General features: G+C 41.9%; 1 protein-coding gene across 9 annotated transcripts in view; it reads right to left on the bottom strand.

Annotated features, from left to right (window-relative positions):
- HERC2 (HECT and RLD domain containing E3 ubiquitin protein ligase 2) overlaps window positions 1–16,462 on the bottom strand; it is a 159,131-nt gene that overhangs the window by 20,518 nt on the left and 122,151 nt on the right. For all 9 annotated transcript variants that reach the window (XM_031668910.1, XM_031668906.1, XM_031668903.1 and 6 more), the window contains 7 exons: window positions 15,891–16,016; window positions 15,301–15,456; window positions 14,795–14,910; window positions 14,496–14,694; window positions 8,877–9,091; window positions 1,481–1,658; window positions 748–909 (listed from right to left, as the gene is read on the bottom strand). In XM_031668910.1, coding sequence (XP_031524770.1) covers window positions 748–909; window positions 1,481–1,658; window positions 8,877–9,091; window positions 14,496–14,694; window positions 14,795–14,910; window positions 15,301–15,456; window positions 15,891–16,016 — 1,152 coding nt within the window. The remainder of the gene's footprint in view (window positions 1–747; window positions 910–1,480; window positions 1,659–8,876; window positions 9,092–14,495; window positions 14,695–14,794; window positions 14,911–15,300; window positions 15,457–15,890; window positions 16,017–16,462) is intronic.

The raw sequence follows: 16,462 nt of genomic DNA, 5'->3' as shown, positions 1-16,462 counted from the left end.
CATGCCACTGGTGAGGGTCTGCCCCAGAGGCACCTGTGCCACACCTGCAACCCCACAGCCCCACGAGAGAGGAGGCTGGGCAGAGACAGGTTCACAGCGCCAGGCTCCCAAGTATCCAGCAGAGCGCCTGGGCTACACGGCAGTGTGGTGCACACACTGATGTCACTGAGCAACATGTGCAGGACCTGAACCACATACCAGCCACCCGTTCATAAGAACAAAAGACATTCTGGCAAAGCTAAAAAATCACCTGGAGCCACGAGGCTTGTGTGGAGCAGAGCCGCCGACCCCACCAGGGCTGCAGGACTCGGGCGCTGGTGCAGGCCCTACTCTCGTTCCTCACAGGACACCCACCTGAGGTGGCCCTGGCTAACCCAGATGCAGTCCCTTTAGCAAGCACTGGCACCCCCCAGGCATGAGCCGTGGCAACTTCACACCACTATGAACTAAGAGAGTGTGAGCCTACATGCTAAATAAACCGGGGGGCTCCACGGTGCCCGGATGATCCCATCCACTTCTCAAAAGAACGCACACAGCACATAAAACACCTTATTCCCTCTAGGCCCTCCACACACTTTCTAGCCAATTACCCACTCTATTTACTGGAAAGAAGGTAAAGAGGAGGTTAAAGTGCTCACAGAGGGTCAGTAATGGGGGCTCTGAGGCCATGTTTTCCCAGAGGGCCCCTGGGGACCCCTGACTGGGGTGAGCTGGGAGAGCACTGGGCAGGGCAAGAATGGGAAGTACCTTCATTGGCACTTTACAGCCATCGCTGCCTCCTCGGCCAAGCTTGCCGTAGTCCCCGTCCCCCCAGGACCAGACAGTGTCGTCGTCCGTGAGGCAGAGGGTCTGGGCGTCTCCGCTGCCACAGGCGATGTCTACCACACGGTGGCCCTGCAGCGCCTCCACCTTCAGAGAAAAGGGACGTGGGTTGGCTGAGCACAACACAAGAAGGCTTGCCACAGGAGTGGCTTCACAACACTGCCATTCTTTTTTTATGGGGGTACCTGTTTTAAGCCTTTACAGAGATGATTTCTAAAATCCTATAAGACAAAAGAGAAAGCACCTTCATCTGTTTGAACTACACGCATCTAAACGATAGGAGAAGGTATTAGTGTCTTTGATGAGCCAACCCTACATCACCATGAAGGCTGTTTAATTACTTCTGGCACCCAAAAATACAGTGGGCCTTCTCGAAGCCAAAGCATTTTTCTAGACGCCAAGCAATATTTACCACTACAAAGAAAAGGATGTTTAAATGACTCATGGAAGAAATATGTACCAAGATGGTTTTTATTTCCACCAGAAAGAACTTCTACTTGTAAATGGGGCTATGATCAACAACCCTAAAACCAAAAAAATCTAGAACAGCAAATACTTTGGAATTTTAAAATCATAGCGACAGTGGCAAACTGCCCCCATCTGACAGCAGCAGCGAGGAGCGTGCAGCCCCCGGCCCCCGCACACGGCGCCTCCTCACCAGCTTCGGCTTCAGCTGGTCCTCGCTGTCGCTGTGCCCCAGCCGGCCGTAGCGGCCTTTGCCCCACGTGTAGAGGTCCCCGGCTGCTGTGACACAGGCACTGTGGGCTCCACCAGCAGCAACATCGACCACTTCAATTCCTCTCAGAGACTCAATGACACGAGGGCGGTCACACGGACTGCAAAAAAGTCACCAAATAGAACGGAAATACGTTTTTCTTCTTAAACATTTTTCAGCGTGTTAAATACCTCTCAATCTACACCTTCCTAATCAGTTAATTGCTAAATCAATCAAGAAGAATCATTCAGACCTGAACTCAAAAGGTCACCACGTCCGACCTCCTTCCAGTACAAGGCCAGAGGGCAGGCCTTCCCCAGTTCTGACTCAGAGGCTGGAAAGTGACCACACATACCGGGCCAAGTTCGAAGCACAGCCCATTTTTCAAAGGTCTATGAGCTGAGAACAGGTTTTACATTTTAAAGGGTTTAAAAAAAAAAAAAAAAAGAATCATATGCAACTTCTAAAATAGTCACCATCTGGCCCTACAAGGAAAGTTTGCACTTCACCCCCACTACGAATTAACAATTCATTAAGGAGTTTTAACATATGCATGTCACTAGTCTGTAACACAGTGACTACTGATAACAAACTTTTTCTTTTCTTATTAAGTTTTGAAAGAAGCTCTTTATATATTGTGGCTATCAGACCCTAGTCAGATTATATGATTGTGAATATCCTTTGCCAGCTCATGGCTTCAGTCTCTTCACGGTGTCTTTCAAAGAACAGTTCGTAATTTTTATAAAGTCCAAGTTATATCTTCCTTTCATGAATCATGCTTTTGGAGTTCAATCTAAAAATCTTTTCTGACCTAAAGTCACAAAAATTTTCTCATGTTTTCTTCTAGAGCTTTTTAGTTTTACGTTTTACATTCATGACTTTGGTTCATTTTGAATTAATGTTGGGATATAGTGTAAAGTACGAATTTAAGTTCATTTCTTGCCATAGGCTAACCAATTATTCAAAACCACTTGTTGAAAAGAGTGTATTTTCTCCAATGAATTGGCTGTGCACTCTTATAAACTGCGCACTAGAAATTGTGAGAAGTCCAGTTTCATTTTTCCACACTCGTCAGTACTAGCTGTCAGTTTCTGGATTCTCTCTTCTGCTCCACTGATGTATCTGACTCTCTCTTTACGCCAGCACCAAACCACATTGTTTACTGCAGCTATAAAATGAGGCTTAAGTCAGGTAGTGCAAGTCTTCCGACCTTTTCCTCGTTTTCAGAGTTGATTGGACTATTCTAGGCCATTTGCATCTCCATACGTTTTATGTTTGGCTTATCGATTTCTATAGAAAGCTTGATTGAGAAGGTGTTGAATCTACAGATTTGAGGATAACCAGCAAATTAACAATACGGACTCTTCTGCTCCATGAACACAGCATGCCCCCTCATGACTTTAGGTCTTTCGAAAATTATCTGAGCAATACTTCGTAGTCCTCTGTCTACAGGTCATTCACATTTTGGGGTCAGATTTATCCCTTAGTTTTTCAATTCTGGGAAGAGGGTAAATGGTATTTTAAAATTTCACTCTCTGGTTATATATATGTATATGTATAGACATATAAGAAACTTTTATTTATTGATCTTCTATCCCTCAACACTGCTAGCCTCACTTATCAGTTCTAGTAACTTTTTGTAAACACCATCAAGTTCTCTGCATAAACAATGTTTTCTGCAAAAAAGACAGTTTTAATTCTCTTTTCAATCTAGATGCCTTTTATTTCTTTGCACTGCTGTACTGCACTTACTTAACCTGCTGTACGATGTTGAAGAGAAGTGGTGATAGCAGACATCCTTGCCTTGATCCTGAACTCGGGGAAAGCTTTCCATCTGTTGCCATTAACTACAATCTAAGCTCTAGGTTAACAGAGATGCCCTTTATCAGGTAAAGGAAGAGATCTTTTACTCCTAGACTACTCAGAGATTTTACAGAAATGGATGTTGGAGTTTGCCAAATTACTTTTTTCCTCCTCTTTATTAAGATGATCATATAGTTTTCTTTTTTACATTGATTGATTTTTCTAATGTTAAACCAAACTTGTGATTTCTGGCAAAAATATCTCACTTGGCCACACTATGTATTACTTAATTCAACATTAAAAACTTTTACATCTACGTTCATGAAGGATATTGGTCTGTATTTTCCTAGGAATGGCTGAGTCTGACTTTTATATGAGTAAAGCTATCCTCAGAAAAACGAGTTGAGAATTCCCTCTGCCAATTTTCTGAAAAAGTTTATGAAGAATTGTTATCTGTTAGCTACATGTCCGTTAGAAATCACCAGTCATCTGGTCCCAGACATTTGTTTGCAGGAAATTCAATTTCTTAGACACAAGTCATCTATTTCTTCTTGAGTGAGCTGTGAAGAGTATGTGTCCTTTGAGGAACTTGTCTATTTCATCTAAAAAGTCAAATTTCTTAGCATTAAGTTGTACATTATGCTTAATTATTTTTTAATATCTGTATACCCTGGGGTGAGGAAAACTTCTCTATTCCTAGTATTTCTAAAATTTGTAATCTCCTTTTTTCTTGATGAGTCTAGACAGAGATTTTAATAATTATATTGATCTTCTCAAAGAACTGGTTTTTGTTTCCTTTATCTCTATTGTTTTTCCATTTTCTATGTTATGGATTCTGCTCTGCTCTTTCTTACTCCTTCTCTTTCTTGTGTTTACTTTGGATTGTATCCATCCTTATTGTCCTTTTCTAAGATGGATACTAAGGTCATAGTTCTGAGACCATTTTTCTTTTTTAAAATAGGCATTTCATGCAATAAATTTCCTTCTAAGTTCTGCTTTTGCTGGATCCCACACATTTTGGTACACTGTTTTCATTTTCACTCTTCAAAATTATTTGTAATTTACTTTCTGATTCATTCTTTGATCCATTACTTATTTAGAAATGTTTTACTTTCAAAATACTGGAGGCTTTCCAGGAATCTGTTATTAATTTCTAATTTAATTTCCCTGCAGACAGAGAACATATTGTACATAACTTGAACCTTTCTGAGGTGTAAGATTTGTTTTATGGCCCAAATCATGATCTATATTGGTAGGTATTCCTCATGCACTTGAAAAGAATGTAGTTTGTCCAGTAGAGTGTTCTAAAAAATGTCAGTTAGGTCAGGTTAGTTGATATAGCTGTTCAAATCTTCTATCCATTTTTTTTATGTACTTGTTCCATCAATTATTGAAGAAGGGGTATTCGAATCTCTAGTTACAACTGTGGATTTGTCTATTTCTCCATGCAGTTTTATTTTAATTTCATGTATCCGGAAGATCTACTCTGAAGCGTGCAAAGGTTTAAGATATTATGTCCTCTTGATGAACTATCCACTGCATCACCTGGATACTATTCTTTCTGTCCCTGTCAATATTGTTTGCTATGAATTCTACCTTGTACGACATTAACACAGGCATTCCAGCTTTCTTTTGATGTACATTAGCATGGTATGTATCTCCCTGTCCTTTCGCTTTTAGCCTATTTATGTGTCTGTATTTAAAGTGGGACCCCTGAAGGCAGTGTATGGTTTGATCTTGCTCTTATATCCATTCTAACAACTTCTGACTTTTAACTGGGCTGTTTGAATCATTTACAGTTGATGTGATTAACATATTTGGCAGCTGGGGTGCAGCGGCTCACATCTATAATTCCAGTGCTTTGGGAGACCGAGACAGGAGGACTGCTTGAGGCCAGGAGTTTGAGACCAGCCTGGGCAACAAAGCAAGACCTCACCTCTACAAAAAATAAAAATAAATTAGCTGGGCGTGGCAGCACGAACCTGTAGTCCTAGCTACTCAGGAGGCTGAGACAGGAGGATTGCTTGAGACCAGGAATTCAAGGCTGCAGTGAGTCATGATCATGCCACTGCACTCCAGCCTGGGTGACAAAAGAAGACCCCAGCTCTAAAAAAAAATGTGTGTGCGTCTTAGGTTTAAATCTGTATCTTGCTTATTTATCTGTTCTTTGTTGCCATTTTCCTCTTGCTTTCTTTTAGATGAACTGATTATGTTTTACGACTTCACTTCAACTTCTTTGTTGGTTCATCAGATAAAAACTGCTGTGTTATTTCAGTGATTGCTTTGGGGGTGTGTAGATTACATCTCTAACTTATCACAGTCTACTCTGAAGTCCTATACTGCCGCTGTGTAAGAACTCCCCAAGTCTACTTCCACTTCCTCCCCCTGGCTTTGTGTTACAATTAACTTCTGTGTAGGTTTTAAACACCTTAACTTATTTGTATTATGTGCCTGACATACTCAATTATCTCTTTCAAAGATCTGTATGGTAAGGAAAAACGTCATGACATTAACGTTTCTTCATTCCTTTGATAGATTCATGATTCTATCTGGTATAACCTTCCTTCTATTTAAAGAAATTCGTTTAAGGTTTTGGTTGTGCAGGTCTGTGGTTCTTTCAGTTTTTGTTTATGTAAACAACTCTATTTCGGCCGGGCGCGGTGGCTCATGCCTGTAATCCCAGCACTTTGGGAGGCCGAGATGGGCAGATCACAAGGTCAGGAGATCGAGACCATCCCGGCTAACACAGTGAAACCCCGTCTCTACTAAAAATATAAAAAAAATTAGCCGGGCGTGGTGGCAGGCGCCTGTAGTCCCAGCTACTCGGGAGGCTGAGGCAGGAGAATGGCGTGAACCCGGGAGGCGGAGCTTGCAGTGAGCTGAGATCAGGCCACTGCACTCCAGCCTGGGTGACAGAGCAAGACTCCGTCTCAAAAAAAAAAAAAACCAAAAAAAAAACAAAAAAAACAACAACTCTATTTCAACTTCATTCTTGAAAAAATATTTCTGCTGAGTAAAAAAAAAAAAAAATACGTTGGCAATAATTTTTACTTACAGAAAACCCACTGTCTTCTAGCTTGCATGATTCCTCAGAGACATCTGCAGCTAGGCTTATCTTTCTTCTTGTAACTTGTTTGGTCACCCCCACCCCGGCCCATCCTCACCCCAGCTGCTTTTAAAACATTTTTCTCTTTATCTCTGGTCTTGATCCATTCACCTTGGTGTAGTTTTCTTCATGTTTCTTTTGCTTAGGGTTCTTTAAACATCTTGTATCAGTGGATTTATCGTTTTCAACAAATTTGGAAATTTTTTAGCCATTATTTCTTCAAAACGCTGCATGTTCCCCTCCTTTGGTGGCTCTCATTATGCATATATTAGGACATCTGAGGTTGTCCTACAGTTCACCTCTCTGCTGTTCTGTTCATTTGTACAGTCTTCTTTCTGTTTCACTCTGGATAGTTTCTTTCATTATGTCTTCAAGTTCACTGATCTTTTTTTCCTGTAATGTCTAATCTGCCATTAATCCCATCCAATGTATTTTTCATCTTTAGAACTTTGATTTGGGCATTTAAGTATCTTCCAGGCTTTATCTAACACATTCAAGTTCTCTTCTAGCTTCCTGAAGATATGGTATATGGTTAAAATAACTATTTTAATAAAGTTCTTATCTAGTAATTCTACCACTGATACCATTTCTGAGTCAGTTTCAACTGATGACTTTTCTCCTCACGTAAGCTGTATTTTCCTGCTCCCCTGCATGGTTGGTAATTTTTTATTGGAGGCAGGAAATTGTGAAATTTACCTTATTGGGTGGTTCATGTTTGTATTCATAAAAATATTCTTGAGCTTTGATCTCTGTGATAAGTTACTTATAAGTAGTTTAATCCTTTCAGGTCTTGCTTTTAAGCTTTGTTGGTGGGATGATAGCAACAATTCGTCTGTGGATAATTTTTCACCAATACTGGGTAACATCATTCTCAGTACTTTCATCGTTGCCCTGTAAACTGTGAGGTTTGGGGATCTAGCTCCGTCTCCCTGCCATGTGAGCTCTGGGGACTATTCTTTCTCATCCTTTGGGCGGTCTGTTCTTCAACCTCATAGCTGTGAGTGCTGTATTAGGCTCTGCAGGTCTCCGCAGTCCTCTCTGTGCAGCTCTCTCCACTCTAGTACTCTGCAGACTCTGTATATCTTGGCCTCCCTGGACTTCCAGTTCTATCTCCTCTATACTAAGGGAGTCTGCCAGAATCTGCCTGGTGTTCTCTTTCCTGTGTCACAGCCTGGAAACTTTCTACAGGAAGTGCATTGGGCAATTTTTAGAACTTGCCTTGTTTTTTATTTTTCATTTAAAAAACATTTTAATTTTTAATTTTTGTGGGTACATAGATGTATATATTTACAGGGTATATGAAATATTTTGATTCAGGCATACAGTGTGTTATAATCATATCAGATGATTATTATAAATAATATCATGATTAAAATCATATCAGATGATTATTATAAATAATGATAAATGGGTTATCCATCACCTCAAGCATTTATCCTTTCCTGTGTCACAAACAATCCAATTATAATTTAGTTACTTTAAAACTTACAACAAGTTATTGTTGCCTATAGTCACCTGTTGTGGTATCATACTTGATCTTATTCATTCTACCTAACTATATTTTTGTACCATTAACCATCATCCCTGAGAATTCTCCTTGTTTCCCATGATTCAGAGAACACTGTATTTTGTTGCCTGATATTCAATGTCTTTGGGACTGTTGTTTATTTTATTTTTTAAGACAGGATCTCACTCTGTCACCCAGGCTGCAATGCAGTGGCACAATCTCAACTCACTGTAACCTCCACCTCTCAAGTAGCTGGGACTATAGGTGTGCGCCACACATCTGGCTAATTGTTTTTCTATTTTTTGTAGAAATGGGGTTTTGTCATGTTGCCTAGGCTGGTCTTGAACTCCTGAGTTCAAGCAACCTGCCTACCTCAGCTTCCCAAAGTGCTGGGATAACAGGCGTGAGCCACCACACCGGACCAGTTTAATATATTTTATATGGTGTTTTAGTTATTCCTAGGATAGGAAAGCCCCTGTTACTGCAATCTGTTTGGTAGTTCTCATTAATTTTTTAAAACTTGTGAGTTTGGTTCGTTTGTTTAAAAAATGGTGTCAATGCTGTGTGCTTTCTTCCTCACTCCTGCCATTTTCTCTGTATGTGCAGTTCTAGTACCACGCATGTTACACAAAATGCCAAATGTGATTCAGTAGATGATTTAAGGGAGAAGGACAAAAAAACCACTGACTTAGGACTTGTCAAAAACTCAGAATTGACTTTTCCTCTCCACAGAGGAGTCATATGGGTAAGCCTTCATACTGGAACGTAACACTATTTCTGCCAAATGAGTCATTCACATTATTTAGTTTGAGCAGATTGCTGTAAATGTTACCTTGGAAAACAAAGAGCCAATAAACTGCAGCAGCATCAAGACAAACAAACAAAGACAAATAGAAGGTTGAAATAATGTCTTCACATCATACCTTCTGTTGCCATGCCCCAGCTTCCCATCTTCTGCCTCACCCCAAGAGTAAACTTCTCCTTCTGAAGACAGGGCAAGGCAGTGCTTTCCTCCTGAGTTCACAGCTACTTTCTTAATAAACACATGCTGAATGGATTCAAGCAATGTTGGGGTAGACACCGACTCTGTCCCTCCAATGCCTAGTCTGCCACCTGCACCATACCCAGTGGCATACAGCTAAGAGAAGAAAAAGCAACATCAGTTTCCAATCTCAATATCCCCCAAATTTAGTAATTCATAAATCCATGCTTTAGACATTTTTATCACATAGAAATAAAATTTAAAGTTAAAAATCTCAGGAATGTCAGTTTATGAGTTTATACGTGCTCTACCAAAGTTCTAGAAATGAAATAAAAACATGACTATTAGAAATTCCAAACTCAAAAAACATATTGTGAAAATAAGGTCTTCTCCCTGGAAACTCTTCCATTTTTGTGTAGAATACCAACTACAATTAACACCAAGAAAAGCAAAAAAAATTTAATTACCTACTATATGCAAATCTCTGACAATAACAGCCACAAAAACATATCCATAAAAGAACACAAACACATTTTAGTATTTCAGCAGGGCAGCATATAAACCACACGGGAAAGTCTTTTCTTTTTTTTTAAATCTAAGTGGGAATGTTTTAGGACACAAAACATCTATGATTAATTTTAAAAAACATGATTAATGTAAAAACACATACACATGCAATCAGACTGCCGTTTTCCAAATGAAGGCAAACATCCCTCCTGATAAAAACTTAAATGCTGTTCCATGCTGTTTCAGACACCTTTCGAACGTGAGGCTGCACTGACATAATAGTAAGGAAGCCACAAGGGCCAACGCAGCAAGTGAAACCCAAACTCAGGTGGATAAACAACCTCCGTCCCCAAAGCCAGCTTCGGAGGGGAGGGTGTAAGGCTCTCGGGTGCACAGTAATGCGGCGCACCTCCAAGGACTTCCTGCAGAAAGTGGGGCTCCAAAGGGTTGCCCCTCAGTGATTGCGAATAAGAAATAAGAACAACAGAGAAAGCTGCCCTTCTCAGCCTCAGCTCTGACAGGGAGACAGAGGCTTGCCCCTGAGAATTCATAACTACTGGCAAATTATAGCCCATGGGCCACATGAGGCCCATCATTTCTTTCTGTAAATGAAGTTTTACTGGAACACAGCCACACCCACTCATTTATAGTATGTCCAGGGCTGCTTTTGAAGTTGCAACAGAGACCACATGACCCAAAGCTGAAAACACTATTGTACCCTTTACAGAAAGTCCTTACCAACCCCTACCCTAGAAAAAGGACAAAATAAAGATATTTTGAAACAAACAATCAGAATTAACCAACAAAATAATTTCACTGAAGTAAACTGAAAAAGATATGATAAAGGAGAAGGAAATTATTTTGTAAGATCTGAGACATAACAAATGATGGTAAGAAATGACAGTAAGCAAAGATGTGCAACATTTGGCTAACTGTAAAAAAACTACAGTCCATATAAAACAACCAAAACAACAACAATAATGTCTATGGCGGAGGGAATAGGTTAGAACCCAAACACTGGGTAACAAGGGGTCACTGATTGGGAGAAGGGGAGAAATACTAATTAACTTTAGGTTTTTAACTACATATGTTAAAATAACCAGAGAAGCAACGAAAAAAAACAGAATTCTCCTGAGAATTGACAAAGAGGAACTATATTTCAAACCTTTTTGTGAGGCTAGACCACGTCGACACCTCTCCCCAGCACCTCTCCCTCTGACACGGTTCAGACCGATCCCTGCTCCCCAATCATGACGCTCCCCTCTCCCCAGACCTCTCCCTCTCCTCAGACCTCTCCCTACTGTACCTCCAGACCTACTTCTCTCCTCAAACCTCTCCTCTCCTCAGACCTCCCTATTGTGTCCCTGACACCCAACTTATATAGAAATTAGGCCACTTAATAACCCTACAGTGGCCTCTAAGAGTTCAAGTGAAAGGAAGAGTTGCATATTTCTCATTTAAGTCAAAAGCCAGAAATGATTAAGATTAGTGAGGAAGGCACGTTGAAAGCCAAGACAGGCTGTAAGCTGGGCCTCTCGCGCCAGTTACCCAATAAGAAGTTCTTGAAGTACAATTAACACACAAATGATTAGAATGCAAAACAGTCTTATTGCAGATATAGAGAATGTTTGACTGGCATAGACAGAAGATCAAAACAGACACAACATTCCCTTAAGCTAAAGCCTAATCCAGCCTAACTCTCCTCAATTCCACGAAGGCTAAGAGAGGTGAGATGGCTGCAGAAAGAAAGTCTGAAGGTAGCAGAGATTGGTTCCTAAGTTTAATGAAAGACGCCATCTGCATAACATAAAAGTGCAAGGTAAAGGAGCAAGTGCTGATGTAGAAGCTGCAGCAAGTTACCCAGAAGATCTAGCCAAGATCAGTGATGAAGGTGGCCACACTAAGTAGCAGGCTTTCAGCGTAGATGGAACCGTCTCTCAGAAGAAGACGCCATCTAGGACGTTCATAGCTACAGAGAAGTCAATGTTTGCCGTCAAAGCTTCAGATCTTTTGTTAGGGGCTAATGCGGCTGGTCTGTATTAGCTGAATTTGTTGAAGTCAATGCTCATTGACCATTCTGAAAAGCTTAGCGCCCTCAAGAATTATGCTAACTCCTCTCTGACTGTGCTCCAGCCCAGAAACAGAACAAAACCTGGAGTCAGCACATTTGTTTACAGCATGGTTCGCTGACTATTTTAGGCCCACTACTGAGGCCTACTGCTCAGAAAAAAAGATTTCTTTCAAACTATTACTGCTCATTGACAATGTACCTGGTCACCCAAGAGCTCTGATGAACATGTACAAAGAGATTAAAATTGTTTTCATGCCTGCTAACACATCATCTTTTCTGCAGCCACATGGATCAAGGAGTAATTTCAACTTTCAAATCTTGTTATTTAAAAAATACATTCCATAAGGTTATAGCTGCTATAGACAGTGATTCCTCTAATGGATGTGGACAAACTAAATGGAAAACCTTCTGGAAAGCCATCACCATTATAAATGCCAGTAAGAACATTTGTGATTCATGGGAGGAGGTGAAAATATCAGCATTAACAGGGAATTGGAAGAAGCGGATTCCAACCCTCATGGATGATCTTGAGGGGTTCAAGACAAGTGGAATAAGTGACCTCAGATGTGGTGGAAACAGCAAGAGAACTAGAATTAGAAGTGGAGTCTGAAGACGTGACTTAACAGACTATAGTATACACAGACTTTTATATCCACTAGGAAACCAAGAAATTTGTGTGACTTGCTTTGTGAAGACACTTGCTTTATTGTGTTGGTTTAGAAACAAGCCTGCATACCTCCAAGTATGCCTACAGCTCCCTCTCCCTGAGTGTGAGCTGGACTTAATGACCTGCTTCTGATGTACAGAACAGGGCAAGAATGATGGAGTGCCACCTCTGTGACACAGTTACACAGGACTGTGGCTCTGTCTCGCTCCACTCTCTCTCGCTGGTGCTCCCTCCCCTGCGCCTCCCTTGCCCTTGCTGACAGAAGCTGCCACGCTGTGAGACCCTCTATGGACACGTGGCAACAGACTGAGTGAGAGGAGGCTCTGCCAGCAGCTCATGAGGGCCTGAAGCCTCAGCCCAAAGGTCCACAAGGGACTGAATCCTTGCTCGGACTCGGACAGCCTCAAGACGACTGCAGCCTGCTGAGATTCTGAGCTGGAGGATGGAGTTATGCTGCCTCCAGAGTCCTGACTCAGAGAAACTATGCAATGATAAATGTGTGTGAGACAGAACATTACACGAGAGTATCTCACTCATGAATAGGATCTCCCAAAAATCTCAACAAAACAATCACAAACACAAGCCAGATACAGATCCTGACCAAACTGGATTTATCCAAAGAATGCAAGTTTCTTTAATATGAGAAAACCAATTAATCCAACTGACTATACTAACCCATTAGAAAAAACATCGGCCAGGAGCGGTGGTTCACGCCTGTAATCCCAGCACTTTGGGAGGCCGAGGTGGGCAAATCACAAGGTCAGGAGTTCAAGACCAGCCTGGCCAACATGGTGAAACCCCATCTCTACTAAAAATACAAAAAAAAAAAAAAAGTTAGCCAGGCGTAGTGGTAGGCGCCTGTTGTCCCAGCTACTTGGGAGGCTGAGGTAGGAGAATCGCTTGAACCCAGGAGGCGGAGGTTGCAGTGAGTTGAGACTGTGCCACTGCACTCCAGCCTGGGTGACAGTGAGATTCTGTCTCCAAAAAAAAAAAAAAAGAAAAGAAAACATCTATGAAAGAACATTTCAAAACATAGAGAAAGAGTGTTGAACAGAAATCAGTGTCCACTGATGAACAGAAACAGAAGGAAACATGCCTATCCTGATGAAGGGCTTCTACTCAAACCCCACCGGAAGCCTGGGAACGCTCCATCTGCGCCCGCTCCAGTCTGGATCAAGGCAGGAGCCTCCGCCCACTCCTACCCAGCATCACACCGCAACCCCAGCCCGCACCATGAGCTCCCTTTCTCCCACACAAACGGGAAAAACAAACGAGAGGTACGCTAGAAAGAAAGGGACAGAATTCACTTAGAGACTACGGCACTCTATAAAGAAGATACAAGAAATCTTCAGATAAACTCGAATGGTGAGAGTCAAGGAGGTCACCAAACATAAAGTCAATATATAAACATCCAATATTTCTATATATCAGTGGCAATTTTTTATTTTGGGGGGGGGCAGGGGGTGCAGTGGACGGAGTCTCGCTCTGTCGCCAAGGCTGGAGTGCAGTGGCATGATCTCAGCTCACTGCAACCTCTGCTTTCCATGTTCCAGTGATTCTCCTGCCTCAGCCTCCCGAGTAGCTGGGATTACAGGCACATGTCACCGAGCCGGGCTTATTTTTGTATTTTTAGTAGAGACAGGGTTTTCCCCTTGTTGGCCAGGCTGGTCTCGAACTCCTGACATTAGGTGATCCACCTGCCTTGGGCTCCCAAAGTGCTGGGATTACAGGCGTGAGCCACTGCACCAGGCCAGCAGCAATAAATTTTTAAAAGATAGTATTTACAATAGCAAACAAGAAATACATCTAATGAGTGATACACAGACAAAAATTCTAATACTTTTGTATACATGACGTATTTTCAAAACTAAAAAAAAAAATTGGCCAGGTGTGGTGGCTCTCACGCCTATAATCCCAGCACTTTGGGAGGCCAAGGTAGGTGGATCATCTGAGGTCAGGAGTTCGAGACCAGCCTGGTCAACATGGTGAAATCCTGTCTCTACTAAAAATACAAAAGTTAGCCAGGAGTGGTGGCGGGCACCTGTAATCCCAGCTACTTGGGAGGCTGAGGCAGGAGAATTGCTTGAACCCGGGAGGCAGAGGTTGCAGTGAGACAAGAGCAAAACTCTGTCTCAAAAAAATTTTTTTTTAATTTAAAGATTATACATAAGTATCTTAAACTCTAGCTGCTTCTTGCATACCACAGTACTATTAATCCTGAGTACAGATCCTTGCATGTGCTAAGAACCACACACACCTTTAGCCACAACTATCTCAGGCTCAATGACCCTGTGACACAGAAAAAGCGCCCTTACCTTCCCATCAGCCGTCACAGCAAAGAGGGTCTGCTCCCCTCCGATTAACTGCACGGGTCTGAGAGTTGCAAGGGCTTCACAGGGAGTGGGAACTTTGACTTTTGCACCTTCAATGCCCCCGAGCTGGCCCCTATGATTATGTCCCCATCCATAAATTGTTCCACTGCCACCAGCAGAGAGAGTCCAGTCATCTGGTCGCCTATAACAAACATCAAGTGAGCATTTGCCATGGGAAAGAACAACGCACACGGCCTCTCGCGCTCTCGATCGACATTACTGCTTGTTTCTAACAGAATAACCTGTTCATCCACTGCACAAGCTGCTCATCTTGCTCTCTTTTAAAAACGTCGTGGCTCTCATGCAGAACATCCATGTTTTCGCTGTCTGCCATTAATTCACGAATTTTCTTAGCCACCTAAACAAAATTATTATGATGTTACAAATCAAACACCCATCTCAACAAAATAGATAAATACTAAGGAAAGACAGAAAGAATCCCTGCGTGAAAATATGAGGGAAGAGCAACACTGCAATGTTACGGCTCATGGGCAAAGCCAATAATTACTGCATCAAGTCTAACATATTCATAATGTCTAGACAGTATCAATCTATCTGTATTTTACTAAAAATAAACTTTAACTGAAATTCACAGTGACAGTTCACTCATTTTCACCTATGTGTTATTTTCTTTGACATTCCTTGGCAAGCGAAATTTTTCTGTGTCTCATAATATTGGCATCTTTTTACACTATAGCCAAAGAATGTTTTTGCATCCCAAAAGTGATTCCAAAACATCATGCAATACCTCATCAAGAAACAGACGGGGCAACGGTGTTCTTTTGTCAAGGGCCACAGCAACGCGGGAGGCCATGCAGTACCTCCGGAACCAGGCCCACTTGTGTGTCTCAGCACAGCAAGGGAGAGTGTCCAGCTCCAGGTCACAAGCAAGAGCTACCAGTACCTGCAGGCATCGAAAATGACAAACACAGGGACACTCAGAAATGCAGTGAACAGGCCAAAGTTTGTGTGACTCCTTCCGCAGGACCTCCTATTCTAGGATGACTGCCATGGGCACACAGCAAGGATACGGCCACCATCAGTGATGTGGAGACAGATCTCTGACCGTTCCTAGCCACCTGCCATAGAACAACTCTTGTTGCCTGCCATTAAGTGACAAGAACACCTGTGCATCTCAAGGCATGCTAACGGTGACAGGCTTATGGTTTAAGGGTTTAGATTACACAATCATTTCTTGAGATTTTTTCATATTTGACTTCAGGAATACCTACAGCTGCCCTCAGAGGCCTAAAACACACACACTGTACATGACAGCTCTCAGTGGCTCTTTCAGTCAAATAGCTCTATTGTCACTTTAAAAACTAAGTCAAACATTACCTTAAAGAATGGGCTGTGGAGCAGCTGTTTGCCACCCCTCACAATAGGATCTTCATATTCAAACTGCCTCTGCAAAGCTTCTGGAAGACCTTTCACCAAAGCAGCAAGAGCACTACCTGTAAAACTCTAAGAAACAACAGAACAGTATTCCATCACAGGAATCCAGGCTGCAGGGGAGGGTGACCATTTGCTTCTATGGTCAAATGTTTCATTATGTTGGTACTATTTCTTCTAAAAAACAAAAAAAGCTTATCAAAATTCTCAAGTAGGAAAAAAGCTAAAAGAACATAAACACTAAAATAAAAAAGAGGAGTCTGAAGACTCATCTCAGAATGTTTACAATGATTTCAGCACATCCGCTTCCAGAGAAACAGTCCCTCTCTGGCCCACTAATGCTGCCTGTCTCCTCCCATGGGTAGGATCAAAAGGGACTACTTTAGTCAGCAAAATACAGGGGAGGCCGTCAGTTAGCCTCATTGTAAAGTCCAATCAACACAATCCTGTGTTCACAGCTGTCCCCAGATTTTCACAAAATCAAAGTCCAACCTGAACTCAGTATACACTGCAACTGT

Source organism: Papio anubis, chromosome 7 (genome assembly GCF_008728515.1).
Source record: "Papio anubis isolate 15944 chromosome 7, Panubis1.0, whole genome shotgun sequence".
In the NCBI taxonomy this organism is placed as follows: Eukaryota; Metazoa; Chordata; class Mammalia; order Primates; family Cercopithecidae; genus Papio; species Papio anubis.
The sequence above is the reverse complement of the archived record's forward strand: the minus strand, read 5'-3'. Positions and strand labels throughout refer to the sequence as shown.